Consider the following 27,450-nt stretch of genomic DNA (forward strand, 5'->3'; position numbering starts at 1 on the left):
TATGAATAATCCAACAATGGGCAGCCAGAATGATATTCATCACCTTATTTAAACAGCAGAAGTGCAGCATTTTCACTGCACCCACACGTCGGACTAACAGGCCCAGACAGCATCACCTTCTCCCCTGCCAAGCTGTCGCACTACAGCAGGCTAACCTATGTGAACTGGGCTTGTCCAAGTCCAGAGCTGAGAAAGAAGTGCCTGTATCAACGACAGCCCACCAAGACCACGTTAATTGGCTGTACTTGGACACAGTGACAATAATAGGGGATTTTGGTATCCATTGCTGGGAAGTCGGCACTTCACCCTAGCTTTTCCCGTTTAAACAAGAACACAGAAACAAAACCACCCACGCTGTCTCCAATGATAGTAAGCAGAAATACCTGATTGAAAGCATTTCCTGGCTTGAAAGCACAATTAATTATATGGTCTCTGACTGAAGGGCTGGCACAAAAGAAACCAAACAAAAAGTGATATGTTTGATAACAGCTGAAGGGGAAAAAAGGAGCCAACACTCCTCTTGGTGTTCAACTGCACGTCTAGGTTTGCGTAGCTGCGAAAAGCCGCACGTGCAACAGGGACTCTAGACAAAGGTCCTCGCTTCCTTCTTGTCACACGTGGCCTGGGGGAAAGTGACTGGACGCTGTACAACGAAACCCTCGGTGTTGCTTCTCCTTCACATATAACTTTGTTTGGAAAAGAAAGGTTACTCGTGTAAAAAAACCCAACCAGAAACCCCCCGGGAATCTCGGGTCACAGTCGTTCATGCCTTACGTTGAGATGGGTGTTTTGGTAGCTTTGGCAGAGAAGATAAAGAAAGCGGGTTGGCGACAGTAAACGTCACTCAGGGTAAGGCTTTATCCAAAAGGAAGGTTCTGCAGCGTTTGCTAAAGATGATCCGTCTCTGGAGTCATCTGTTCTCCTCCGGACGGTCTTTCCAGAGCACGACTCCATTGACCGAGCGTTCAAGATGCAACACGAAGTGGGCAAGAGCCGGGGCCACGGCAAACTGCATCTCCTCCTCCCACCCCGTGCCAGCAGCGCCAGCATCCTTCCTCGCGCACGGTCTGAGCTCGGAGGTCTGCTCGGTCCATCGTCTGCCTCCGCTCGTGAAACAACAGCTCGGCCCACCCATCCCCACTTCCAAAAGTTAGAAAAGCTAAATTAGAAAGAAGGCTAGGAACGACCGCAGGCTGAGACGTTTTAATTAAATACTTCGGCGGCTATAAAACGGATTTTAAATCCAAGACCTGGAATTTGTGGTTCTTGTTAAATAAGAAGTTCTGAATGCATCAGAAAGCCAGGATTACTCTGACAAGGTCAATACTAAGAGCTTTTCAGCTTTTCAGCAGAACAGCTTGGTTTACTTGAGTCACAAAATATTAATACACAATTATATTCCCTGTTTCAATGACAGGAACACATTTGCAACAAAAGCTTTCCAGGCTGAGTATTCTTTCACTTGCCTACTCTTGCCAAAAATGTTAACAAGCTTCGTCATCGCTGTAAAAGTGTCCTTCTTCCTGGAGTCTTTTGCTTTGGTTTAGCTGCTGAGATGAACAGCCTTTAAGTTCTGTTTATAAGAGGCTGACAAATTTACTTATGTGTGCTTTATGCTGGTGCAAAACTTGCCTAGCAAAGCGCACTTGGGAAACACAACGTTCCTTAGGACATCTTCCTTCAGGCTTCTTGGATTTTGCAAAACCCTATTTTAAAATTTGAAGCGTTTCAACTGCAGCTTATTTGCACGCCGCGCCCTCCCCATCCAGCTTTGCCCAGTCGCACACTCACTAGTGAGAGTGAACAGAAACACCAGACACCATCTAGCACTACGGAGCTGAGCGACAGCTCAACTACACAGCAACGCCGTCTGATGAGCTCCTTCGTTCTTGCTCCCTGGGATCTCTTGCTAGCGTGTTATACCTGTTTGTTCAAACTCGCTTGAAATCATCGCCAAGTTCTTAGGCTAGGGACCACAAGCAAAGGGATCCTAATTTCGTCGGGGTCCTTTCAATATTTTGCAATTCAGACAGACAAAATAGCAGGCTCCAAACGTGCAGCGTTTACAGCAACGTCTGGACTGATACCGCCGACTCCAACAGAAGGGTCCGCTGTCAGCTACAATGCACGTCCAGCGTGCAGACCCCTTCAGATACCATCGCGACGGCAGCAATATTGATTAGATGCTCCTTTACAATTTTCTCCCACTAGAACGTACCAAGCATGAGAAATATGGGGATCAGAGAAATATGGGGATCACGTGGCCCTCGGGAGGTCCAGTCCAAGCCCACACTCATAGCAAGGTCATCCCCGCATAAGCCTGTGTCTAACCTGCTTTTAAAAATATCCAGTGATGGCCGTTCCCAATTTCTCCACGTAACCTGTGGCAGTGATGAACTACCCTCACAGGAAGAAAGTTTGTGCTAACATCCAACCTAAATTTCACTTGCTGCAATTTAAAGCTATTTAAACTTGGAGTCAAAAAAGTTTTAATCCATGCTTTTGGGAACGTACCAGAGAGACCCTAAAAGTACAAAGGGCAAAACAGGATGTTTGGTTTTCTGAAATTCAAGTCCTTTATTTCATATGTTCAAGAAAATAACCCCGGCATTGTATTCGACGTGCTCTTATGCACTCTGAATTGTTTGAGTCTAAGAACTAAATGAATGTGTAAGCTTACAGACACGCTAAAAATACACTGCAATGCTTCGAGTGGTTATATACGGGAATGTCCAGCACTTCCTTTCTGCCTCCGTTGGCAGGGAACAGGAAAAGTCTGTAGCACAAATGTCCTGGACACCGGAGAGCAGCAAACAATGACTTTTTAGCATGTATTGACATCAAGAGGAATAAACTAAACGCTACCAAAAAATCACTAATCAAAGCCTGGTGTTTCAGTCTACACAACAGCATGAAGATCTATATAGAAATAGTAAAATTCCTGCCTGCAGTTATAATAGAAACGCATTACAGTTCAGACAGACCAGCTCTCTAGCAACCAAAGACACATGCATTCACAAATTGATGCCCTAATAAGGAGGAGTGGGGGAAAACACTTAGACTCATAGAAAAGGAGGGTGGAAGGGAGCTCAGGAGGTCACATCTAGTCCAACCCCTGCTCCAAGCAGGACCAGCCCCAGCTACATCATCCCAGCCAAGGCTTTGTCTGCCCAGGTCTTCAAAACCTCCAAGGATGGAGAGTTCACCACCTCCCTGGGGAGCCTGTTCCAGCACTTCACCACCCTCCTAGTGGGAGAGTTTTTCCTAATATCCAAACTCAACTTCCCTTGCTGCAGCTTGAGCCCATTGCTCCTTCTGTCATCTGCCCCCACCGAGACCAGCCCAGCTCCATCCTCTTTGCAACCCCCTGCAGGGAGGTGACGGCTGCTATTCAATCCCCCTCCGTCTTCTCTTCTGCAGACTCAATCAGCCCATTTCCCTCCTCCTCTCCTCACCAGTCATGTGCCTCAGCTCCTGAACCATTTTTGTTGCTCTCCTCTGGTCTCTCTCCAATGTGTCCACACCCTTTCTGTAGTGAGGGCACACAGCTGGACACCGGGCTCCAGATGTGGCCTCCCCAGTGCTGAATAGAGGGGAGGAATCACTTGCCATGGACTCGTAATATAAAAACAAAAGTGCAAAAGAAAAGTAGGCCTGAACTGGTAGGAAAAGAAACAAAATCAAAAGCAAGGGTCACTGACATTTATTTTATACCTTCACTTTACAGCCAAGTGCTTTTACCAGGGTTTTTTTTAAACAAAAGTTGTGCGGTGCATACAGGCATTTCACACGCAGCAAGGTTCGTGTTGTCATGCCCGTGTTTTCCAGTATACCTCTACTGCTCCACCAGCTTTTTGGGGCACCCCTTTTTCAAGTTCTTGGGAAGCAGACACTAAGTGGGTCTTAGATATATATCCATGCCCCTCACAAAAACTTTAAGCACCATAATCATGAGCACAATAATATGGAAGGGTTTTATGACCTTACGTGAGCAGCAGATGATTCACATAGACTAAGAGGATGAAAATGCTTAAGAACAAAGCAAAATAAAATAAAGGAAGATACAGATCTGAAGCGAATGAGTACGTACGGAAACGGTGAATACAAGTTAGTTTGGGTGGTTTTGAAATATTAACCACTTCTTTCAGATGAAATCAAATGAAACCTCCTTCCCCGGAGCGTCCGACTGCCTCACTGCAGCGAGGTGGAAGAGTGCCACAACCCCCTTGGCACAGGACCGGTGATGCTCAGAGACACAGGGCACTTACCTCCCACTGAAATGCAACTTTGCTGTCTAAACACCTTTGAGCATTTGGCAATGGGATTTCAGGATTTTGCTGAAGCTTGAAACCCAATGGGAAACATCTCCCGCAGCCCAGGCTAGCATGTAGCCACAGCACGACCCACAAGACCCTCGGCGAGAGGAGCCCGTGCAACCAGCCTTCTGGCCTACCCTCGGCATGCACCTAACATGCTCGTGCAACAGCTGCATGTTAGGTGCATTTTTAAAAGAAAATTTGTTAACATTTTTCAATTAAGCCTGGCCTGAAAAGGTGCTCCAAATCGCGTGTCCTTACATGCAAGAAAAACAGGTCTACCATTGCAACCTTACTGCGTTTGCTACCAGCTTCCTGTTTTCGAGTTGGAGCCATCCTGATTTCTGAGTGGAGCCGTGCTCTCATTGTATGGTTTCCCTGCCTGGTAACATCGCTGCACAGAATCCACTTCTATTTCTGTAGGTGGGGCTTTTTTTAATATTAGTACCTTGCTTTGCTAAATCTGCTCTCTCGCACAATAGGCAATTGAAAGCTGCAAGGAGAGAGAGACGGATTTGAACATTGTCAAGGTCTACCTTTTATACTGCTCAGAAAAGAGACTGTGCTGGAAATTATAAATATCTCATGGGATAGGAAACAATGACATATAAAAGGTATTAAAAAGGAAACTTTTTTGCACAAAAAATTGAAAACACCATTATGCAGCCACATACAGAAGAGCACTGAAGGCCAAATTCTGCTTCCAGGTATGTGAAGGCATCTTCCCTGATTATAATAGGGACTGCGCATGTTTTTCTGAGGAGAGAATTGCTAGGATTAAGATGAACAAAAAGAAGATACAGGAGTGAACATGGGGACACATTACTTCAGTTTAAATTGCAACCGCGAACAACAGGAGAAGCTGCTACAATAAATTCTTGTACAAAGAGAAACTACCCAATTCATCCTAATAAGCAAGAAAAACATGGCCAGGGGATCTGGAGAAGTACAGCAGCACGTCTCTTCTAGCCGACTGACATGAACCACTGCTGTCAATTCAGATCTGCGTATCTGCTGTCACTGAAATCCCCTTGAGAGTTTCCTACAATCAAGGGGAATCGAAATCCAAGCCTAAGACAAATTCTGCTTTCAACAACTATCTTCCATCTCCCTAATAAAATTCATCGTATCTTTTGATCCAGCTAGGTAATCGCATCCTTTTGTGGTGCCACCCTGCAAAGGTCAAGCGTTGCCGCACATCACCCATGACCGTGACAAATGAGCAGGCGTGCCGAATTTGCTATGCCCCACTCCCCTCCACGGCTCCCAGGCGTGCCCTTGTGCCACAAGTGTCCTTGTCGTAACCACTGACATCGCCCCTGCCGGGCAGGATTTGGTCCATATATCTACACACATGATGCTGGTATAATTATTAAACAGGTCTTTGGATGTAAGCTGCTACAGCCTGAATAATGTTTAACCAAGGAAACCAGTAGCCTGCGTGTTTCTCCCCCCTATTTCAAACACTTGTGCTGGTAGAACAATTTTGCAGGTAGGACGGTGTATTATTTTCCAGGGGGCAACAGTACCGACAGCTTCAAGAGAAAGTCCACGCAACATTTTCCTCGGCGCTGATCACTGGGCTGTTTCGCGTGCTGCCAAGCAGCTTCCCCGCGCGTGCAGTAAGCTGTTAACGGCAGCGTGCGGAAAGGCAGCCTGTTTTTCTGCCTTAAGAAATACCCCCACAGCTCGGATTTCCTTCTGCGACACAAACACAGGTCAGCTTCAAGCAACGAAGGATAAAAGAGAGTCTGTGCATTGTGCGGGACCAGAACATCCTCGGTGAAGTTTGGGACTCGAAGTACTCAAAGACAGTCAGGCCAAAGCACGCCAAACTCTGGCGGGTCCGTGCCTGCCAGGTGCCACGTGACTGCTTCGTCAATAATGTATTTCAGCTTGCCTTGGTGTGACCGTAAGAAATGCAACTTGGCATGCCACCTGGCTGAAGCACTGGGTAGTGCTCGTTCGCTCTCATGGGCAGAGAAAGCCCAGCACAGCTGGCACAGGCTTGAAGGAGGTTTCTCAATAGGAAGGCTTTAAGGAAAGATTCCCAGTATACACACATGCCCGCACTGCAGGAGAGGGGGAACGCTGTTTACACTATTTAGCCCCTAAGCCAAAGTTCACTCCCTGCCAAACCTGAGACCACCACCAAAGAAGTAGGCCCAGCTTGCTTGCTCCCTCCCTCCGAAGGCGGTAAGTAGCTGGAAAAGGGGAAAAGGACTGAAAAGCAAACAGCCCCCCATGCAAAATAAACAGATGATCATCAATCAACACAGAGGAAGTGAAACCCTGAGTCAGCTTGTCCGCACCTCCCCTGGAAGGAAGCAGCAGAGCACTACGCTTCCCATGCACCTGCACATAAAATGCAGCGTGCCTAAAACCTGACAGCTTCCCCTTCAATGTACACAATCTCCCCGATGCAGACATAAGAAGCTGGAGCCATTTCCTAGAGAGGCTTTTCCAGACGGCTGGCATTACAATCCCATCACTCGCTGCCTTCCCCTGTACAGGAGCACAGGTGTGCACGTGAATGAGACTCCATCGTGAAATCACCTTTCGTCCACACGGCACTTTTGCGGTCAGCGGTGCCTACCGAGGGGAAACATTTGGTAACGAGTTCTTGCAAAACATCAATTCCAGGAACCTGAGATTGCACAAGTCGAGTGGACGCTAGTAGAAGATCACCTGACGTATCGTCTCGGCCTGGAGCGCTCTCCTACTTCTCTTTTACGCCCGGCCTGCCAGCACAGCTGAGCACAAGCCCCTCGCCTGGACTCCCTGGGGCTGGCGGAGGTGTGACTTGACCGCTACAGCTTGCTCTGCTAAGGGCCAGGCCTCCCGTCCTGGTGCCCGACAGGTCCGCTGGTCTAGCTGGTGCAGGACGGGAGCTTGGCCGGAGAGGCCAACCAGTCTTCCTGTGCCAGCTTAGTTCTCATATAGACATCCCCTTAGTTTACCCAGCACGGGCCCAAACTTGTGTTCTGTCTGCACTTTCAATTGGACACGATTTCTCTCCCAGACTGAACTGCACGGTGGTGCTGCGATGAGTTACGGCACTATAACACAGATGCCGTACGCTACATCTACTGAGGCTGAGTTAATGTCTGTGCTTAAAAAACTAGGAAAGCACCTTCTGACATACTCGGGTGAGCTGTGCTGAATAACAATTCAGCTGTGCTAACCTGTACCGTTGTATAGTTTACACTTCTTAAACTCTGCCATGTTACATGAAAAATTCAGCTTTTGTTCCATTTTCCCCAAAAGCTAACCTGGTTCTGCAAATTCCATGCAAGGCTCTGGCTCGAGCTGCACATTAAGAGCAACCTGCATTGTGATCTGGACTCCTGTCACCAGATTTGAATGGGTCTTATATATACAAAGAGCTCCTCTCGGCATGCTCAAGTTGGTCTCCCAAACGCCATTTCCTTTCAGTACAGTAAACACGCGTTGGCCGTATTAACAAGGCACAACTCTGCTGGAAGAACAGAAACAATAGTGGGAACTTGGCCACCTCCCAGCTTTAATGACACACACACAACAGCATGGGAAAGCAAGTCTCCAAACAAGTCGAGGTCACAGTATAAGTAGAAGGAGACAGCTAAGTTACCTGCGTGCCTTGTACATAAGAGTCAGATCCAGGAATTCACTTTTTAAATTAGTTTTAAAATGAGAAGTTTTTATTTTCCAGTCCCAGAATATTAAGAAGAAAAAAAACCCAGCAAGGATAAACGCCCCTTTTTTGTGACTGCTCTGATGCCGCGCAGCCTCGGCCATTATATTAAGCAAAGCATCCAAGCTCAAAACATTTAGGTCTTCCTGAGTGGAGAAACTGTTGCGCTAAAAGACACTGTCACATCTGCAGTTTCCTACAATGTTTTATGGGAGATTGTACCCAATACGATTCCAATGCTAGCAGCAAGCCTGCACCCTGCACTTCTATTTTTATTTTTTTACTGCTGCAAATGCTTCAAGTTGAAGAGACGACGAGTGGAGCCCTGCCAGCGACGCTGGTTCCTCCAGCCTCCCAGCGCCCTCGTGCGTTGGACTCAGGAAACGGCGTTGCCAAAGCACTAAATAGGAAGGAAGTCTGGTTTTTGTTTTTTTATAATGGCTCTGGAAACCTGTTTTCTTGCCACACGACTTCCAGTGCAAGCCCCCAGCTGTATGAAACGCAGGGACCTGGATCTTCTGCCACTTACTGCGAACTGCAATCCACACTTTGTTCGACCACGTGCAGTCTAATGCCACTGACGCTGCCCGGATGAGCAGGCACGCGTTGTTTGCCAGTTATGAGACTTAAACGTGAGAGCACCCTAGCGTTCCTCTCCGCCACCCTGCCACCAAACACAGAACCTGTAACAAGAACCAAAGAGCAACAACACACTCCCCTCCCCGGAGGGTCACCAGACAGGAAGACGTTCAGGCCCTGCAGGACAGTCTCTACTACATTTCTAATCTTACCCTAACCCTGCAAAAAACACAAAACGGAGGAAACAGCTGTCTAAAGATATGGACTACGCGGTGTGCCTTGAAGGCCAGAAACTCGTCTCATTTTGGATCAGCTGAGGGCAGGAGATGGGGGACAGCGAGTGAGCTCCAAGCTGGAGGTCGGGCAAAGGCAGGGACGAGGAGGCTGCCTCTCAGCACGGTCTACTGACCTTTCTCTCTCGTACACCGTGAAGGCACCGCTGCACCTTTCGCACGTGGCAGCCGTGCGTGGGAGGGAGACATTTCTTTTGCAGGAGTTTCCAAGGCCAACTAGGATCGAGTCAAGACAACCCCCAGAAACGAAGCAGCGTGCCAAATTTAGCATCTTTCAGTCCCCTGCGTTCGGGGTGGTATCCAACACCAGGATGTGCACAAAGCAAGGGGCTGCTCTCCAGACGCACACCAAACACCCTGGGGTAAAAGTCTCTGTTCTGCCATGCTGGATCGGTGCACTTTGGGAGCCTCGCTGTGCACACGCATCAGAGGCACTGCTAGGTCACACACACGCTTGCCGCGCGGCTGTGTCGCCGGTTTATTAAAGTGCATGCCCACCGGATAAAGCACCGGCTCCTGAAAGGCCCAAGCAGTTGAGGGGCGCAGCGACTGCCAAGAGAACGGCACGTGTACGACAGACGGCTGGCGTGGACAAGAGCGAGGGATCGGGGCACAGAACTAAGCCGGTTTCAGAGGCGTGGGCCCAGGCTAATGAAAACCCAGCTTATTTAGCCTTTATTACGTACACCATTAGCAGCGACATCCGCAACCCAGACAGGCTGCACGCCGACACCCGTGATATTTTATGGGGACTGCATCTTTCTCTGCTGTAGTCCCAGAATATTAACCATGAAATAGAGATGACCCTCCCTTTGGCATCACCTGATAAAGCAACCGTAGCAGACAGCGCTGGAAGAGCTATATTCTTGTCATCAGAGCGCTCCGTGGGTTTTATCTGCGTTTAAATTCACTAACCTGCTTTTGATGAGGTTATAATAAATATTCATCCCACTGATTGAGATCCTGGGTTTCGCAGCATTTTTGCATTATGAGAGCTATTTTGGGCCTTCTAGAAAACGAGTTTTCATCTTGCGCAGGCTATACCCTATATAAAATATGCAGCACTGAATCTGATTGAGAGCTTCCATCCCTTAGAAACCAGCATTACAGCCCGGCTCATGTGACAACTGAGTCAGATGTCAGACAAGACCTGAGGCTCAATTTGGTTCCTTATTCCCAGGACTGAGTTCGTTTTTGAAAATATATCTATTAGAAACTGTTCAAAGCTAAAGTGGTGTGTATTTTACCGTAATCTGTGATTGCTACAACGGACTCTAGGTTATTAAGTAAAGACTGAAGATCAAGTATTTCAATCAAACAATACAGATATCACGCAAGTGGCGCTGAATCCCAGAGGATATCACTTCTCCTGAAACCTCAAGTGCTGGGTCACTGCACCTGGGCTACTCTCCTACCGCAGCTGGGACCTGATGGGAAGTTTTGCTCATCAGAGGCCTGAAGCTTGCGCTGACCCGAGGCAGATTTGACCACGGGCATTCAGCCAAACCCTAGGTCCACATTCATTCAAGACCCACGGACACAGCCGAATGGAGCTGGCATTGCGTGCCCCCGCGTCAGCTGCTTCAGGGGACTCCCCCGGGCGCAGCAGATTCCTATGCATGCACAGAGTTTAATGCAACTTGTTCTGCATTTCTGGTTTCCACTGAATTATTTGATTTTTAATTGTTTATTGCATTTCATGTTGGTAACCGCAAATCACGGAGAAATATATTGCATATTAGCTTATATTAATGATGTCTAAAAAAATGTAATCCTTTGAACAAGGAACTGGGAATAAGGAACCAACGTCAGCCTGGCGACGAGGCCCTGCCTGCAGCAAACCTGAGATTTTAAAAAGGTAAAAATGTAATTTAACATTGGGCTAGGAGTAGACAGAGAAAGCAAGAACAAACAGAACTATTAACTGTATTTGCTCACTCCGAAACAATGCTCGGTTGAGAAATGGTCCCATTTTACCTATCTGCTTAGTCTGTGAACAATGGTTACTGCCCAAGAAGAATGGCCAGGTTTCTTCAGACTACTTCTACGGTGTCCTGAAGCCTTTTACAGTACAGGAGTTCATATTAAAATGCACCAAAAATTTCTTTGATGCTTTAGGATCTAGTGCATGTAAAATAACTGCCAGACTTAAATATGAAACAGCTCATTAAAAATGGTATCATATGCACTCAATGAGCTTCTTAATTAGTATTGTCAAAAGGGAAGCCTGTCTAGGCCACGAGGCCTAAAATTAGACACACATCCGCCGCTCACTGTTTCAAGCATGTCAAACTGTCACTTCCCTGCAAGAACACAGTGACAAAATTCATTAAAAAGAAAATCTGTTTTATGGCACTAGGAAGATGCTTGGTGGGATTTTATCTTCCGTGGGCTGCAGCCCTTATTTTAGAGCTGCTATTTTTCACACATAAAATGGAAATGTCGAAAAGCCACTCAAGTAGGCCAATCCGCCGGCTCCCAGACTTTGGCGATGTCGCCAAGATATGGTTGAAAACTTAAGAATTAAGAAAAATCACCCCTCTAAAAGATCAGAGGGGATTGTAACTCGCAAGCAAACAACTTTTAAATGTGAATAGAAATATGGCTGCTCCCAAGGACTACAGACGTCAGAAGAAAGCAGATATACCAAAACCTTTGGCTCTTTTGGACGTGGTAAATTTGTGAGAGCTAAAAGCCCTTGCTTTCCCAACTGAAAGCGGTTAAAGATGGAGCCCTCCATGCTCATACATAGCAATGGGCCTGCCTCGGTCATCCACGCTTCTACAAAGTCTGTGCTTCATTACCGTGACAAGCAAAGTTGGGTCGGCGGTATCTTTTACTGCCCCATTTCATTGGGAGAGAGGTCAGACAAGCTTTCAGACACAAAATACCCTTGCAAACCAGCCCTGCTTCTCTCATGTTCTCTGGACCATCTCAGCTACAACGCCAACCCTACGACGTTCATTATTGCAGCGCACTTGTGCAGGGGACCGGTCTCTCGGTGGCTGGCTCATCCATCATGTCCACGACTACACGGAAGGACCAGGATGCTTGTCACCTGCAGGAAAGGCTGTCAGAAGTGTGTTTCCTACGTACCGTGGAAACACGAAATAAAAAGTAAAACTTCTAACGACGCAGCAAGAGGAGGAGGAAGCAGCAATTGCGTAGTTGCTGCATTCACTTGATGCCCGAAAGCTCATCCAACAACTCTCCCAACGTTACAGGTGGTCCAATGAGTGCATCACTAAAAACCCTTACATTTCCTGGATCATCACTGCTACCCCGCCGCTCTAACTCTGACCGCTGGATAGCAAACGAATTCGCAGTGCTGGCTCTGACGCTAACATGAGTAAGCAGTGAGAAACAACCTTAGCTAGTAACTTTTTTAAATAATTTTGATTTTACATGACTTAAAAAAATAATTACAGCTTCCTAGAGTAGGTGCACCTTATAAATAAGTTAGCTTAACCCCCTAAAAGGATCAAATAACCACACAAAGCTTGACAACCAGACCGGACATCTCCTGTTTCTCTTGACTATAAACAGAGAGAATTAATACTTTATCTCCTTAGCAGCCCTCAGTTTGGTTTGGAGACAAAGCAGTCAGTCTGCATCCAGCGCTTGCAATACTTCCTCAGAGTAATCTATGTTTTTTAAAAATTAAAGAGGTCGAAGCTGTGCAATTAAAACGTGCAATAATTTTCAGGGAGAAAAAGCTTTCCTATAACCAAAGAAACATCCTCTTGAAATTCACAGTATTCAAATTGCTTAGAGAGATTAGTTAGACATTGAGTATTTGCTTACAGCATTACTACTATACTGCCAAATAAATAATGCAAGGCGTGCACAGCAGCACATACACACACCGACAATGCAGCAGAGTTTTGTTCTCCTGCGGACTGAAGTTACACGATATAAAAGATCACTCCCAGTTACCGGATGGCCAAAATCACATTTAATTTACTTTCTTATTTTGTGAATACCAGTAGGCGTTTGCCAACCAAGGCACTCGGAGAGATCTTTTCCTTTCCCATAAATGGCAGCAATGAAGAAGTGTCACCAACTCATAATTCAAGTATCTTATTTGACTCATCCAGGCTTTTAAACCAGCATTTCAAGGAAGTTTGCCTTTTAAATCCTTAGATTATAACAAGACAGCTGCACTGAAGAGCCGTGGAAGGTCTGAACATTACAGCGATCGGAAACAAGCTCATAACTGGCTTTCCATACGGAAAAGGACGGACTCTGCAACCCTCACTTCCCAATTCAGGTATCGTTTAACAACGGGTAGCCCCTGCTCGACTACTCGTGACAGCGAACACATGTGGAAGGGCTGCCGAATTCAAGTCTTGCCGGGGGGGAACCAATCCCCTGCTACCAATTTCTCAGCAAAATTAGCAGCAAACATCCAGGTTTTACAGAGGGCAGCATTTATATTAGTGTACTGACTCTGCGGAAAAATCATCGGATTAACGAAGATGTTGCCATGAACTGCAATCGATGAAGAACAAATTAAAGAAGGTGCGCTGCTGGAGTCCTAACTCCCAGATTAAACATATCACTCGGCGTGACAACACAGAAGTAAAAATAAGCCTCAGCACTGAGCTGGAGTTTCCTTTTCTCTGACACGGAGTAATAGACTCTTCTCAATAATTCACTCCCGTTATTCAAGCATGTTCAAACTTGTAAAATGGTAGCACACATTAAGAATTGATCAGTAAGACATTAATGAGCAAAAACCACCATGTAGGCTCAGCTGCTTTTCCCCGTGGTCTCCTACCCATTAAAACATCCTGTTTTATTCACGAGGTGCTTCTTGAGAGCAAGAAAGTGGATACAGGCCCTTAACGATTCTGTGCTTCCCAAGGAAGCAATAACAGCACAATTCAAAAGCCAGCACCGCCAACTATTTTAAACGCCGGGAGGCTGCCATACTTGGCAGGAGGGAAGGAATATTTTTAAGCCAGTTTCCTAGGGGTCACGGATAGCTTTTCAGTAAGTAGGAAGGAATGTCTATGAATATGCAGTAAGAAAAACTGCACTCCTTCAGAGGGCTTCAATGCTAGACAGAGACAAGGAGGAAATTCAAGGCACACGAACATTTATATCTGCTTTTGATGGTTTGGCCAAGTCCCATCTATTCCCATTTGAGAAACCGGTCAAGCCCACAACACGGCTGCTGTGGCATCCAGCTGAAAAAGCATCTCCTGTCCCAGTACTGCAGTTCAGTAGAGGAAGGGAAGGTTTTGGAAACGCACTTAAAACGTCCAACTACGCACCACAAGTTTCGACTCGAGAATCCACTCACCCACAGATACTGCAGGCACTTGAGCAAGCGTGGACAATAATAGTACTCCATTCTTCCAAAGCACAAAGTTACCGCAACGCCATGCTGGCTGCAGACCGGCTTCTCGGACAGCGAGGCTTCCCTTCCTCCAAAGGAAGTTAAACGCACATCGTACGAGTTAAAGGCATCCTGAATAATTCAGACGGTCTGCTGCACAGGAGGCAAGGTACTGCACGGAGGACTGTCCCTTTAACAGACGTGCGACACACCAGCAGCCACTGAGCGCCCGAACTCGGATGACTCACCACTTGCTATTAGCATCTAACTGCTCAGAGTTTCCCAATTTAGTTAACCTACAGCATAAAGTGCTAGCCTCTGATCAGTAATACTAGTTTGGATTTCACTGTACTGCAGCGATAACATTTTCCCCCTGGAAGAAAAAGCTAAAGCGTGCTGCTTAAGAGGCTCGGGCTATCGAACTCTATTGCTGCCGCACCAGTGGTCCGGTTCTCTGCGCACCGTGCAACATGGATATAAAAAACCAGGCGTTGAATATAAAAAACAGCTCATGAATAAGAAAAACAGAGGGTCTGGGACCTCACGATGCATCTTTCGCATATTGCTGGAACGTAACCAACACTGGCAAACCAGAAAAGGGGGGCAAAAGAAAAAAAAGACCGGATGACAGATGTTATCGGACAGTTATCTCGGGCTTCTTCACCAGTTCCAGGTAGAAGAGTAAGCAGGAGGCGTGGAGAATTAGTGATGGAGTTGTCCAACAAGAGCAAAACCAGGAATCAGTTGCTCCCAATGGGTTTCTAAATATCCGTCTCCTGCTCCGGTTTAAAGGTGGGAGAGCAGGCGCCTGCTCCCCTTCTCGCGCCCTTCCGGCCGCGCTACAGCCAGTGGGAAGGGACGTGGGAGAGAGATCCAGTGGCCGGGATCAGACCCAGCAGAGATGCCCGTGACCACCTGGAGAGCGAGCTCACCTTTCCCATGTCTCCTCTCCCCTACACTGCGCTCCCTCAAGCCTCACAAGACCCAGGACTGATTCAGGCCAAAGCAGGAGTTATTTCAACCAGCCCTCTCTACCCGTACACGGCAGCCCCAGCAAGCAGGGCCTTTCACCGGCTCACGATGGGCAGGTTTAGCCATTAAATCAATCCAAAAAAAAACCCACCAGAAATTTGAGGCATTCCTACATGCAGAGCTATAACACCCAGCTCCACCTCCAGCCCACTTCTGGTTTCTGATGCACGTTGTGAAACTGGTGGTTTTGCTGTGAGCTGTTAGGTTTCCAGTAGCGCCTGTCATCAGATGTGGTTAGCAGGCCAATAACCCATATGTGACAACAGCAACCGTCCTGTGCACTAAGGCTACCACCGTCCTGTGCGCTGCACGAGTTCTCAGGTGCAGGATGCTCACACGTCCATTAAGGGTCCCGAGTTGTCCTAACGAGTAATTAGGCCCCAAGCCCAGACTCCTAAAGTTAACAAAAATTAATGACCCTTGTCTACAATGATGCAAGGGCTTTCAGACTTCTACAAAGCTGTAATAGGCCATATGTAACGTTTGATTTTATGAAGAACTGCTCTAAAGAATTAAACAGAAAGAAGGAAGAAATCTTGCATCAGAAATGCAGCTAGGAAACTGTTTATCCCTTCAAAATGTAAGCCTCTCACTTATTTCCTTAGCTGAACTTTCCTAAATCTAAATTATTTATTTTTTGCATCATCATAAGCTATTCAGCCTGGATTAACCAGTGGCAAGATGCACTCAAGGCAGAAAGGGAATAAGCACATTATGTATAAAGAATAGCGTTTTAGTGCTAAGAACGCTGCAGTAACTGGCAATATTTAAAAATTGATTGCGTCTATGAATCAGGAAAAAGCAAGTCACGCTGCAACAAGGTTTAGGATCAAAACCTTTCATCAACTTCAAAGGAGCAGGAGAGAAGGGTGCAGATTATTCCACCAGCAGCTATAAAGGAAACATTTTGCGTGGCTGCATACCACCGCACTTGTCTCGTACGCGCTGTGCACATCTTACCACAGCATCTGATGAAGCGAGCTTCAGACCACGAAAGTTTGTCACACACGCACACTTTGGTTAATCTATTAGGTGCAAATTCAGCCTCCCTCTTGTACACTGTGCTTGCTGTAAAAGCATCCGAAATGAGGCCTGTCGGCTTCAAGAATTTAGGATGACATCCCTCATCTCTGCCAAACTGCAACGCTTGTGCATGAAAGATGTGCCTACCAAGAAGCAGCTAAATACCAGTAGATCACGGCATCTGACTGTCAAGCGTGACAGCAATGGGTTTGCCAACCTTGTAGCATCTAGGGGCCTTTGATAACAAGGAGCCTTACAGCTGCAGGTTCCCAAATCAATCCGTCGCTCCTTAAGCATCTCGTTATTAGGGAGATTTTAAATCCTCAAAGAAAGCAAGAACATGTGCAACTATCAGCCTCACTGTTCCCTATGCAGGAATTACCTGCATAGAAAAAGGAAAAATCCAAGAGTTACATCCAGTTCTTTGGTCCCAGGAAGATTGGGATTAGCTACTAGCTCATCCCCTTCTGATTCACTGTGAACACGGCTCCAAATGTGCGTTTAGTTGCTTTCTTTATATCACAAGCAGACTGACATGCACTGGTTCGTCAATCATGACACTATAAGGGTGCTAACCCTCTTCTTCTGGGGTGAAAGTGCACCCCACAAATTCCATTCCTCTACTCCAGGGTGGGCTTGATTTAAATCAAATGGATTTAAATTGCAATTTAATCACTGGGCAGAAAACCTCGATTTAATCATTGTTTTCTACAAGAAGTGCCTTCTTGTTTGATATCCTTTATTCATTTAACTTCTTGAAACTCCACTTCGAGAGGTAAGGGCTTGAGTGTGTGTACATAACTTGCAAAGAGACAAGAGTGCTGCTGGGTGGGTAACGGGGCTGTTATCTCCCGTCTCCGTATACTGCTGTTACCAAGGAGGTTATCTCTGGAGACCACAAACTCTCCGTCTGCCTGAAGACGGGCCTTTGTGCCCCAAAGCCCGTGAAGAATAGTTTTTCCAACTAGTTTTAGTTGGTCTAATAAAAGATATCACATCTACCCAAAGATCCTTGTCTGCCTGTGATCTCTGGAGACACAAACCCACAGTTTGAGAACTGAAACTCAGCACCAGAGATGCTTAATGGGATTTTCTTGACTGAGCACCAAGTCCCACTGGGTAGAGTGGTTTTCTTTAATCTTTACTAATCTATAGAGGAGCCTCTGGGAACCCCCCCAAGATTGAGCCCCTAATATAGTCCATGTGACCTATTTATAAAGCTTCTAAACAGGTTACAAGAATATATTGTCTCAAATAGTATATAAATTAGAAGTGACGATCCCTATTCCATGATGATGTCTTTGAGCTTTAACATATTTTAAATTAAAATTATCTTTATGTGTTTGTTTTTTTTAAGAAAAAAAATATGATTAAATCAAAAATATTATTTCAATTTTAACAATCCAGGTTTTTAATTTTTTTTTTTAAATTGTTGACTTTTATCCACCCTGCTCTACTCTACTTTTCCATATTATCTGAGAAATATATTCTAATAATGAAGATCACGGACAAAGCAACATAGTGAAGACTGATGGAAGGAGTAACATGATCTTCATCAAAACCATTTTGTTTTAATTTACCTGGGTGTCAAAAACGAAAATTCCCAGAGTTGTTGCTAAGTCTGTAGAAATGAGAACTAATTGAGATTTAAAAAAAAATACAAAAGCTATTTGAAAAATAAGAGATGTCATTGTATCATCCCAGTCAAAAACTCCAGTAAAACCCAGTCAAGTTTCTGGCCCACAATCCTGCCATTGGCCGGAGAGGCAGAGTCAAGGAGGACACAAGTTACCACCTGCAAATTAGCAGACAGGTTGACTCAGCCCCGGAGCATGCCTGACAATGGATAAGGTAAAGAGCCGCTCGGTTTTTATTGTTCGCTGCGGGTCAAAGCTGAACCCGACGAAAGCGTGCGTGTGTGAAGTGTAAAATGCAGTTTGCCCCAGGGTTTTCATTCTGAGGGAAGCACAGGGGTGAATTTACAGCGCCTCGTCCAGGCCACCATAACTGCATGTGTGTACATGCAAGGCTAAACGAAGCGGGGTACACTACCTGCAGCTTGCTGCTGTGGGACATGCACACGGGCAGCTACCACGGGGCAGATGATGCACTCTCGGCCTAGGCTTTATGTCATGTTGTGGCATCTTGCTCATACTCCCATACCCTAAAGATCTGGCAAGGATCAGCTCTCGTGGCATCTGGGATTAGCAGTCAGCATCAAGAAATCCAGGCTCTCGCAATGAGTGCGTGCTGTTGTCAACTGGCATTCAACCTAAAGGAATCCAGACTCCAAGAAAGAAAGAGTCAGAGGATATAAATGGTAAGAGTATTACAACACTGGAAGAATAGTGAGCCTAAAATGTGCCCTCCACCATTTTCATTTTACACGTACATATTATATATATGTACACACACACACACACACACCCCCTTGGCAATTTCACTATCATTGAATGCACAATATTTTTTTTTACTCTTAAACTCCTCTTTTGCATTCTCCAGTTTCCAAAATACCAGCCTGAAAAAGTTTCAAACTGGGATGATACCATGTCATCTGTTGAGTGTCATGTAGCTTTTGTCACTATTATTTTTGTTAGCCAAAACCAGTTGTCGTTTCTACAGCCGTTGCACTAACTCACTGGGAAACATTAGCTTTCACTTTCCTACACATCCACCACAAAATGCTCCTGGGGAGGATGCAGCAGCCCCAGCCCCCTGTCCTTCCCCCTGTGCAAGGCCGGCCGTCACGCTTGCTCCCCTTCTTCTGAAGTTCAGTCTGAAACAGAGGAGGAGAACTGTTCCAAAGGCTTAGTAAGAGACCAGCAGTCATTTACTTGTTCTTATTCCTTCACTAAAAAAGGAAATCAAACTCGAAGGAATCCGAGTTATGAACTGTAGTTGTCTCAGCAGTCAAGCAGCCTTTACGCTCAACAGCCACGCACGACATTCCTCGGGTTTTTGTGCGACCTCTGGCAGTTTCCAAGCAGGGCGATGCACTGAGTTGCCACACGAGGGGGTTATTAGCCCGAGAAGACGTGCGAACGCCGACACCTAGTCTTCTGACAAGTGAGACTCACAACATCCACATACTACTCAGGTATGTGGCATAACTGCAAGCCTGGATCTCCCACTTCCAAGTGTGAACATACATCTTGGCGATGATGACAGAGGGCTCGGATGAGCTGCCTGTCACTAAAGGAACCACATGTAAAAGGCATATCGTTTTCAGATACTCAAACTAAATGTTTTTAAAGTCAGAAAAGGCACCAGAGAAACTCAGCAGTCTAGATGATTTTGCAAGCCCCAATGTCGTACCTCTGTGCAGTCACCTGGCTGACAGAAAAATCAAGGCTACATTTCCTTTACACTCCCTGGGTAGCTGCGTGCCTATGCAAACCACGTTGTGCTAGGACTTAACAGGCCTTTAGAAGCCACAGCAGAAGTGTTTCTGCTTGTCTGAACAAGTTTCTTGCCCAATGAAATTGGATAAGAACGTTTAAAAGAGAGCTCTGCTCCAATATGCACAGTGAACTCAAAAGAGTGGTCCCTGGAGAACAGAAAGACGCCCTACTTCAGGTGACAAAATCATTTCTTGCTGCTGTCAGCAATGCAGAGGGAGGCAGCTGAGCGCGCAGGTGCACACCGCGAGTCTTACCCAGGCTTCCCCCAGCTCCACGGGGATGCAAACCGCCTACGGGCATCACAGGTGTCACCTGGGTTGGGATCTGACCTGGAGAGCCTCTACTACTGCCAGGTCATTACCAATAGGGAAAACTGTTGCACGTTTACTTCCTAGCTTGATTTTGCAGAGCAGTCCGTTATACATTAAATTAGCTTAGCTGAGAACTGTGTGCACTTGCTACAGAAACTATTGAAAATAAATACGGACGCACCAGTCTCTGTTTGAAGAGAGAGAGAGAAGCTTTACGAGGAAATAAGAGTCAAGGAAAGTAAGCTGGTGGAAGTGCTCGAATTTTAAAACCCAAAAGAAACCTGAAATTCCAAAGTCTGTCTATCCAAAAAACTTCCACTTCCTTACTTTGCAACAGCCATCCCATTAAAGGGAAATGTAGACAGAGTCACCACTTATAAACAGAACATTTATATATTTTATTATATCTTCTGTCCTCTTTGGTTAAAGAATAAACTTTATAACAAAAGGGCTGTTCCTAGCCCCTGGAGGGGAGGGGGAAACAATACCACAAATGGCATAAAAAGATTTCTCTGGGTGGAAATAATAATCAACAAGACCCTTTTCTCAAAGACTAGCATAAAAGGTAAGGATTGCAGGAAATGCCGAACACTTGCACAGTCCCAATACAAGCTTTTGCTGCTCCCACATGGCAGTAATTTCTCTGCCAGCTCTAAACACAATGAAGCAAAGCAAAGCTGACCTTATGGGCAGAGGAAGAGTATTGGATTCACGGTTATGCGAATTCAGGAGCTGGGCTACCTTCACAGACACTCACAGAGGTACGGCAGCATGTAGCCTACCCTGGGTGGAGTGAAAGGCTGGAGGGACAAGGAAGGGCCTGCATCCCTATGGTTTCCATATAGATCCTAATAAAACGTGATTACTTAGGCTGTGTAGGAAAGGAGAGAAAACAGTGCCCTTGGTACAAAACTCATGACAAGGACGACAGTACAACTAAAAAAATGGGGGGGAAGGAGGTCAGCTTCAGTAATCAAACGAAGAGCAAAGCTTTTAAGCACAAAGGCCTTGGAATCACCATCCTCCTTTGGAGAAGTGTATAACACTGAACAAGCAACAGGACACTGGGACGGGGCGCTTTAAATTCCCTCCTTTGCAATAACCCAAGATTTTACTAGTCACTTCGTTTTCGGCCAGAAAATGGTCCCTGAAAACAGAAGGGCTTCTGTGCGGTCTTTTGTGTTTGGAGATTCAGCTCGAAGTGATAAGATAGCCCCCGGGGATCTGTGTTATCCAGAAGTTAATCTGGACAGGAAGTCTACTTCCTCCTGCTCCAGGTCCTGATACCCTCCAGCACAGCTACTCCCACCAGTCGGGATCACAGAAAGGGAAACACCATCTAAACCAGATCTTTACAAAAATAAATACAAAGAAAGGAAGAAGAGGAGGGGAAAAGGAAAGGAAAGAAAAGCAGCCTACCGTCCACCGCTCTGTCCTTTGGTCCTTATAAAAGCTATGACTTCTTCTCTGGATAGAAACGAACGTAAAGCTTTTCCCATCAGACTTCTCAGAGCTGTGTTTGGTCCATTCTTTTCCAAAGTCCTGTTTCAAGAGAGAACATGACAAATCCAGTGTAAAATGCCCGCTGGAATCGACTTCAGCTAAAAGACCTACAGAGAAGGCTCAAGGCTGGGGCTCGAGGCAGTCAAAGCAAGGACGGGTCCCTCCCGCATGCCCACCGACACCTGGCTGGGTACGTGCTGTGCAGTCGCGTCTCGCCGTGTTACGAGAATCACTGCCGCACACCCTGCACGGCAACGCAGGCTACAGAAGTAGAAAACGGTAGCTAGCTGTGTTCGTCTGAAGTCTGGCAGAAGGCAGGGTAGAGATGCACCTTACAGACTAACTAAATCAGAGATTCAGCAGCTTTCATGAGCCACAGGCCACTTCATCAGGTGCTACAGCAATGGTCGAGGTCAGGGAGTGGGAAAAATGGACCAGCTCACCCACAAAAAACCAAAATAGTAGTTTGCTCCCCTTCAATAAAGAGAAACAAAAATACCAGCTCAGCTGAAAGCCTGTACAGCAACTGCCAATCCAAAGTCAGTTCAGTTCACTGAAATACAAATGCGACCGTCATCTTTGACAAAATTTACAATTTATACAATATCAATCCACCATTTAGAAGCTCGGTACTTCTCCAGCTTTCTTTGGCAGCGTAACAAAGCTGTCAGTAGGCAACCGGTGACTTTTAATTAGCTGCTGCACATCCGGCTCCTAAATGACACACCTTGCGAGGAGCAACGCTCCATCTTTACAGTGAGCGAGAGAGAGAGGGAGATTGCTGGGGGGAGCCGAGTCCCTCACTAGGGCACATAAAGGCCAGAGTCTCGTCTGGCAAATGTTCCTATTGGCACCAATACCAAGAAAGCCGAGCCAATTTGCACCAGCCAGGGATCTGGCAGTAGCACAAAGAAAGCGAGACAGAAAGCAGTTGGCACCATTAGTTCCAGAAAGTGGGCTAACAGATAGCGCTCTGTAAAATACCTTTTTATCTTCCCAGGAGAAAGATTCCCGCGAAGACGCGGTCCTTTGTTTCAGCCCGCTCTCGGCACTTTCGGGCGAGCAGCTCTGCTTGAGCTGGTGCGGGTCCCTTCTTCCCGATGCTTCTTGCACAATGGGAACGCTGCCTCTCGCCTTGGCTGGGCGGCTCTTTTCCGAGTACGAGCGCTTTAACTCTGGCACCGTGTTTCCAAAACTAGGCATGTACTCCTTCCGCTCAGGTTTGTTCTTTGCATGGGAAAAGTCCCCCTCCTGCAAGGTTTTGTTTGCACTGGCTTTGCTCTTATTCACAGAGCTCCAAGTTACGTTTCTGTGCCAGTGGTCATCCACAGACACCTCTGCGAGCTGTTGGCTTGGGAACCATTTCTTCTGTAATGAGCCAGCAACCTCCGAGGAGAAATCAAAAGCCAAGCTGCCTTCCAGTTTTTGGTCCACACTCACTGGATTTTTGAGCTGCACTTCGTAATCTTTGTGCTTGGCACTTTGGCGCCTTGGAGTGACATCCTTTTCGTGATCCTCGTCAATAATGAATGTCTTTTTTCTGGTGCTGGCAGCATCGGCAGATGAACTTATAGGTTTATCTGAAAGCCAGCTGCTCGGGTTTCCCCAGTAGAGAGGGCTCAGTAGTCTGTCTTTTGACTTTGGCTTACTCAAGTCTTGGCCACGGGACTCCAGCTTCTCTTTGCTGCTTTCACAAAGAAGCAAGCCCCGAGGCCTGTGGTGCTCTTCTGCACAGTTACCTTGTTTAGCGGCGCTAGAAGACAGATCATCCGATTCTTTCCGCTCTTTCCTGCTCTGGCCGTGGGGAGTTTTATCTGTCACACTTCTTTTGTGCTTAGACTTCTCCCAATTAAACGAGCTGTTATCCACAGGGAGCCTGTCATCCTTTCTGTCTTGACTGTGACTGGTTCTCATGGATTCGTCTTTATATTCTGCCATCAGAGCATCGATATCAAGAATCCTGGCTCGGAAATGATCCTCGGCCTTTGTGCCAAGTACATCCCGGGTGCTTTCACCGCTCTTTTTCTGTGACGAGAGCTCATTATCTTTGTGAACGTGTTTAAAGGGCCTTGTGGATTTTGAGTCATAGCATGGGGAGGCTTTTCCTCCACTACCTTTTAAATCAGTTTGAACCGTACTTTCCGGTTCCTGTTTTAACAAGGCATCAACATCTGTCACCTTCTCCTTGGAACGATCCAGGCCTCCGTCGCGCTGCTTCCGGCTGTTATCTTCATGAGCCACCACATAACTATTTAGTGCACCTTTTTTGGAAAAACTTGAATTGTCTTGATCGTCCTCTCCAGTCCAATTCCTATTAATGCATACGTCTTGAGAGCTGTCTTTACAACGTGCGCTTGCCACATGTTTATAGGGTTGCGGAGGCGTAGGCTTGGATCTTCTGGAAGAATTGGAGGCTGGGTTAATTGGTAGACTTTCACCCCCTGGAAAAGTCGGGCTCGTTTCATTTGCATTAACAGTGGTTACGGAGCTTTTTTCTTTTTTACTACCAGGAACCTGATAAGTGACTGCAAAGTAAGTTGCCTTGGGTTCAGAGGAAGAGATCTGCTTCTTCATGGGGTCATCAGGACTTACCGGGATGGTTTGGTTTGCTTCCTTTGGGTCTATCCCATCTTTGGTTTTTTTACTTTTCTTTTTCATTGCACTTTCAGCAGCCAGCAGCGATTCCATTCCACTCGACCTCGCGGCGCTTTCCTGAGTCACGGCGCCAACTTCCAGCTTGTTACGATCCTGGGGCAAGGTCTTCCGTCGCCACCTGCCTGAAACCTTATGGTGGGAAACATGACTGCCGCTTCCTTGGACTTTTTCTTCTGATTCTACTAATCTAAATTTGTCTCCATTTTCAGTGGCTGCATTACTCGAGTCTGGATAGTTCCTTAATTCAAAGGCTCTTGATTCTTCTTTCTTCATAGATATTACTTCTCCATCAGGATAGTGGCCCACAGGGGATTTACCCATTTGGTTACCTCCGGTTACTGAGAGCCGACCCCCCTGCTTACTGACGCTGGGTGACATAATGCCTTGACCTACGTCTGCTCTGGATTCGTAGTCATCTGCCCTAACTGGTTTAATACCAGGTTTCTCTAAAAAGTATTTTGTCATTTTTGAGCTCTCTGTTTTTTCTGTGGAAGAAGCATCATTCTTCTCCTTTTGCATTTCAGGATGCCCTTTCGTAACTTTGTCACTTGTTACAGCCAAATCCCTGTTACTACTTATGGAGTAAAACAGTTTCTCTGATATGAACAGCTGATTTGCCTGACTTTTCCCCAGTTCTGCTATCTGCTCAGGAAGCACATGTTTGCTGGGGAAGAAATCTTTCAGTTCTCTAGAAGTAAACTTATCTGCAGAAGGCTCCAAAGGGTCTTTCGTTTCTGAACGAGCATTTGCCTCTTTTAGGTGGTCAGTTTTATTATCTAGTCTGCACAGATAATCACCTTGCAGCACATCCCCGTCAGGTTTTCTCTTCTCTTTCATGGATGATTTTCTGGTTCTGAGCGTCACAGCTTTGTCTTCAGGAACCACCGTAATGGCTTCGCTGAGCGCTCTCTCACCGACTGTCTGAAGGATTTCATATCTTGGTTCTATTCTTTGGTACATTAGCGAGTCCTCCACATGCTTAGCAGTGGGTTTTTCACATTTTTCAACTAAAGAGTATTTTTCCAGGGGAACTGCATGAGCAGTTTTCTTGTCTTCACTATGAGAAGTTGCTTTTCCACATTTGTCTGTATTTCCTACGTAACCTGATGTATGAGACTGTCTGTGGTGCTCTTTCTTTGACAGAGTTTCCTCCTGCAGTTCTTTTTCCACCCAAGACCTTCTATGATGACCAGATGAAGTTGCCGCATCATCTTTTCCTTCACGCTCGGTGGTCAACTTTAACGTGGAATCAACTCCAAGCCGATCAGCGATAATATTATGCTTCTCCACGTTAGAGTCATACATGGTAGCGCGGACTGTTTTAAAAGATTGTGTCTTTTCTGCTGGAATGGAAGGGGTTAACTGCGTTTCAAAACTGTTTGCACCTGACGCCGAGTTTTCACCCAGAAAAGAGAGATTTTGCCGGTCTCTGAGAAAACTTCCTTTTCTCTCCATTTGGCCAGTTTTATCTGGTATTTTTAACGCCTGCCACGGTTTCCACTGATTCCAAACAGCACACGTTTCACTGATATCTGCTCCACACGAAGGCTTCACCTCTTTACTCTGAAACAAAAATTCAGTCGTTAGGGTTTAATTATAAAGAGCGTGCTGCCCCCAGCTTCCATACGACAGTAGGGAAGCGTACTGCGTCCCTATTAGCGTGGAGTGTACTGCGTCCATATTATACACACTTCTTCTCCAAGCACACACACTAACCGATTCAAGTGCTGATGGACTAACAGTAAATCTTACAAGCCCCAGGGCAAATTCTCATATGTTAGACTCTCACATTTTCTGCCTTTTTTTAAATTAAAAAAAAGGGAAAATGTATGAAGAGTTACTGGGTTTACATTTGACAAGGCATTTAAATCTGCAATGAATAATCTGCTTGCAAGTTCCAGAAAAGGCAAGACACTCAGCAAGGGAGACTCTCACATAGTATGGCAGTGAGCACCAGTGAGTAATGCCTAAAAATAAAAAATAAAGCAGTAGGAGCGGTAGTTTGAGGAGATAACCAAGAAGAGTTGACAGTGGTTGCGGGAAGTGAGTACCCTTCACAGCCGGAGCTGCTGGTGACAGAGGGCCTGGCACGAAACATAAATCAAGTCCAATAAAACAGACTAGTGGGTAAGCATATGGATTTTCACAACAGTTTTAGGCATGTCAGACCTTTTCAGTATCTAGAAGTCAGTAAACATTGTGTTGTTGCACTGAAGCCTGCCATTTTAGTAATTATCACCGGGGAGCAGATGATGACGATGGTAACTGGAACTGAATAAATCTCTCGGCCCTAAGAAAGCAGTGGGGAAAAAAGATCTTTTCCAAGTTTTAATTTTTCTGTAAAGCTTGACCTCTCCGACTCACTGTATTTTCAAATTCTTAAGGCAGCAGCCCCCCGTTAGACAAAAGTTATAACAAGTGAGATTCCGCTCAATGAAAACACAATTACTCTGCTTTCAAGTTAAAATCTTTTATCAGACTTGTATATGAATATTTAATATAGCTTGTTTTATTGAGTCCCTACGTATGTGGACTTTTTCCCCCTCTTGCTTTGCTAACTCGGAAAAGGAAGGAAAAACTATTCGAGAGTTTTCAGTACAAAATACACGTTTTGTAGCACGTTAAAGTTACGGATTAGGAGCAAAGTTATTATGTTGACTAATCAATCAGTGCTCAAAGTGATCAGTGTAGGCAATTCCAGATACTTTCTGTAGCAATGTCATTTCATAGATCATTAAAGTTAAAGGTTACCAAAGGGGCTGGTACAACATGCAAAGCACACAGATAAGTCAGTGGAGTGACTAAATCTTGGAAATGTATTATGCTGATGCTATGCTTAGGCAGAATTAAGGAGGATATAATCATGATAAAGTGCAACACATTAGGAAAAAATGTTATCATGTTAGGAAAGGGCACCTTAGAGGTTTCATACAGAAGTTAATATCTACACAACTACTGCCAGTAGCTATGTTTAAATACGTATAGATATCTTTTAGGGCAAACACGTGCACCACTTCTATAGACTGTACACAGTGAGGGTGCCCTTAAAGATGGAATTACCAACTGAAGCTTGTTAGGATTATGCCATTCTTAATACTCACAATTCCAGTTTCTAAACCATAGCTCACAGAGTGATATGCGGGGCACCTATGGCATAGTACTATATGGATTCTAAATGTGACTCTGTTTGAAAGATCAAGCGTATTAATACCACTTTCTTACCTTCTGATTTGCTTGTGTTTCATTAATCAAGTCACTAGTCAATTCAGCAGGTTTCTCCAGCTTCGTCTCATTCGGCGACACTGGACTCGAAAACCTAT

At 45.8% G+C, this 27,450-nt stretch overlaps 1 protein-coding gene across 3 annotated transcripts in view; it reads right to left on the reverse strand.

Annotated features, from left to right (window-relative positions):
- KIAA1671 (KIAA1671 ortholog) overlaps positions 1-27,450 on the reverse strand; it is a 115,178-nt gene that overhangs the window by 55,509 nt on the left and 32,219 nt on the right. For 2 of the 3 annotated variants that reach the window (XM_014594789.3, XM_059713332.1), the window contains exons 4-6: positions 27,353-27,446; positions 22,460-25,693; positions 21,392-21,514 (exon numbers count right to left, since the gene is read on the reverse strand). In XM_014594789.3, coding sequence (XP_014450275.3) covers positions 21,392-21,514; positions 22,460-25,693; positions 27,353-27,446 — 3,451 coding nt within the window. Of the gene's footprint in view, positions 1-14,169; positions 14,273-21,391; positions 21,515-22,459; positions 25,694-27,352; positions 27,447-27,450 lie in introns of those variants that run through there. The other variant, XM_059713333.1, reaches the window with a different exon arrangement.

The sequence above is a fragment of the Alligator mississippiensis genome, chromosome 10 (genome assembly GCF_030867095.1).
Source record: "Alligator mississippiensis isolate rAllMis1 chromosome 10, rAllMis1, whole genome shotgun sequence".
Taxonomy (NCBI): domain Eukaryota; kingdom Metazoa; phylum Chordata; order Crocodylia; family Alligatoridae; genus Alligator; species Alligator mississippiensis.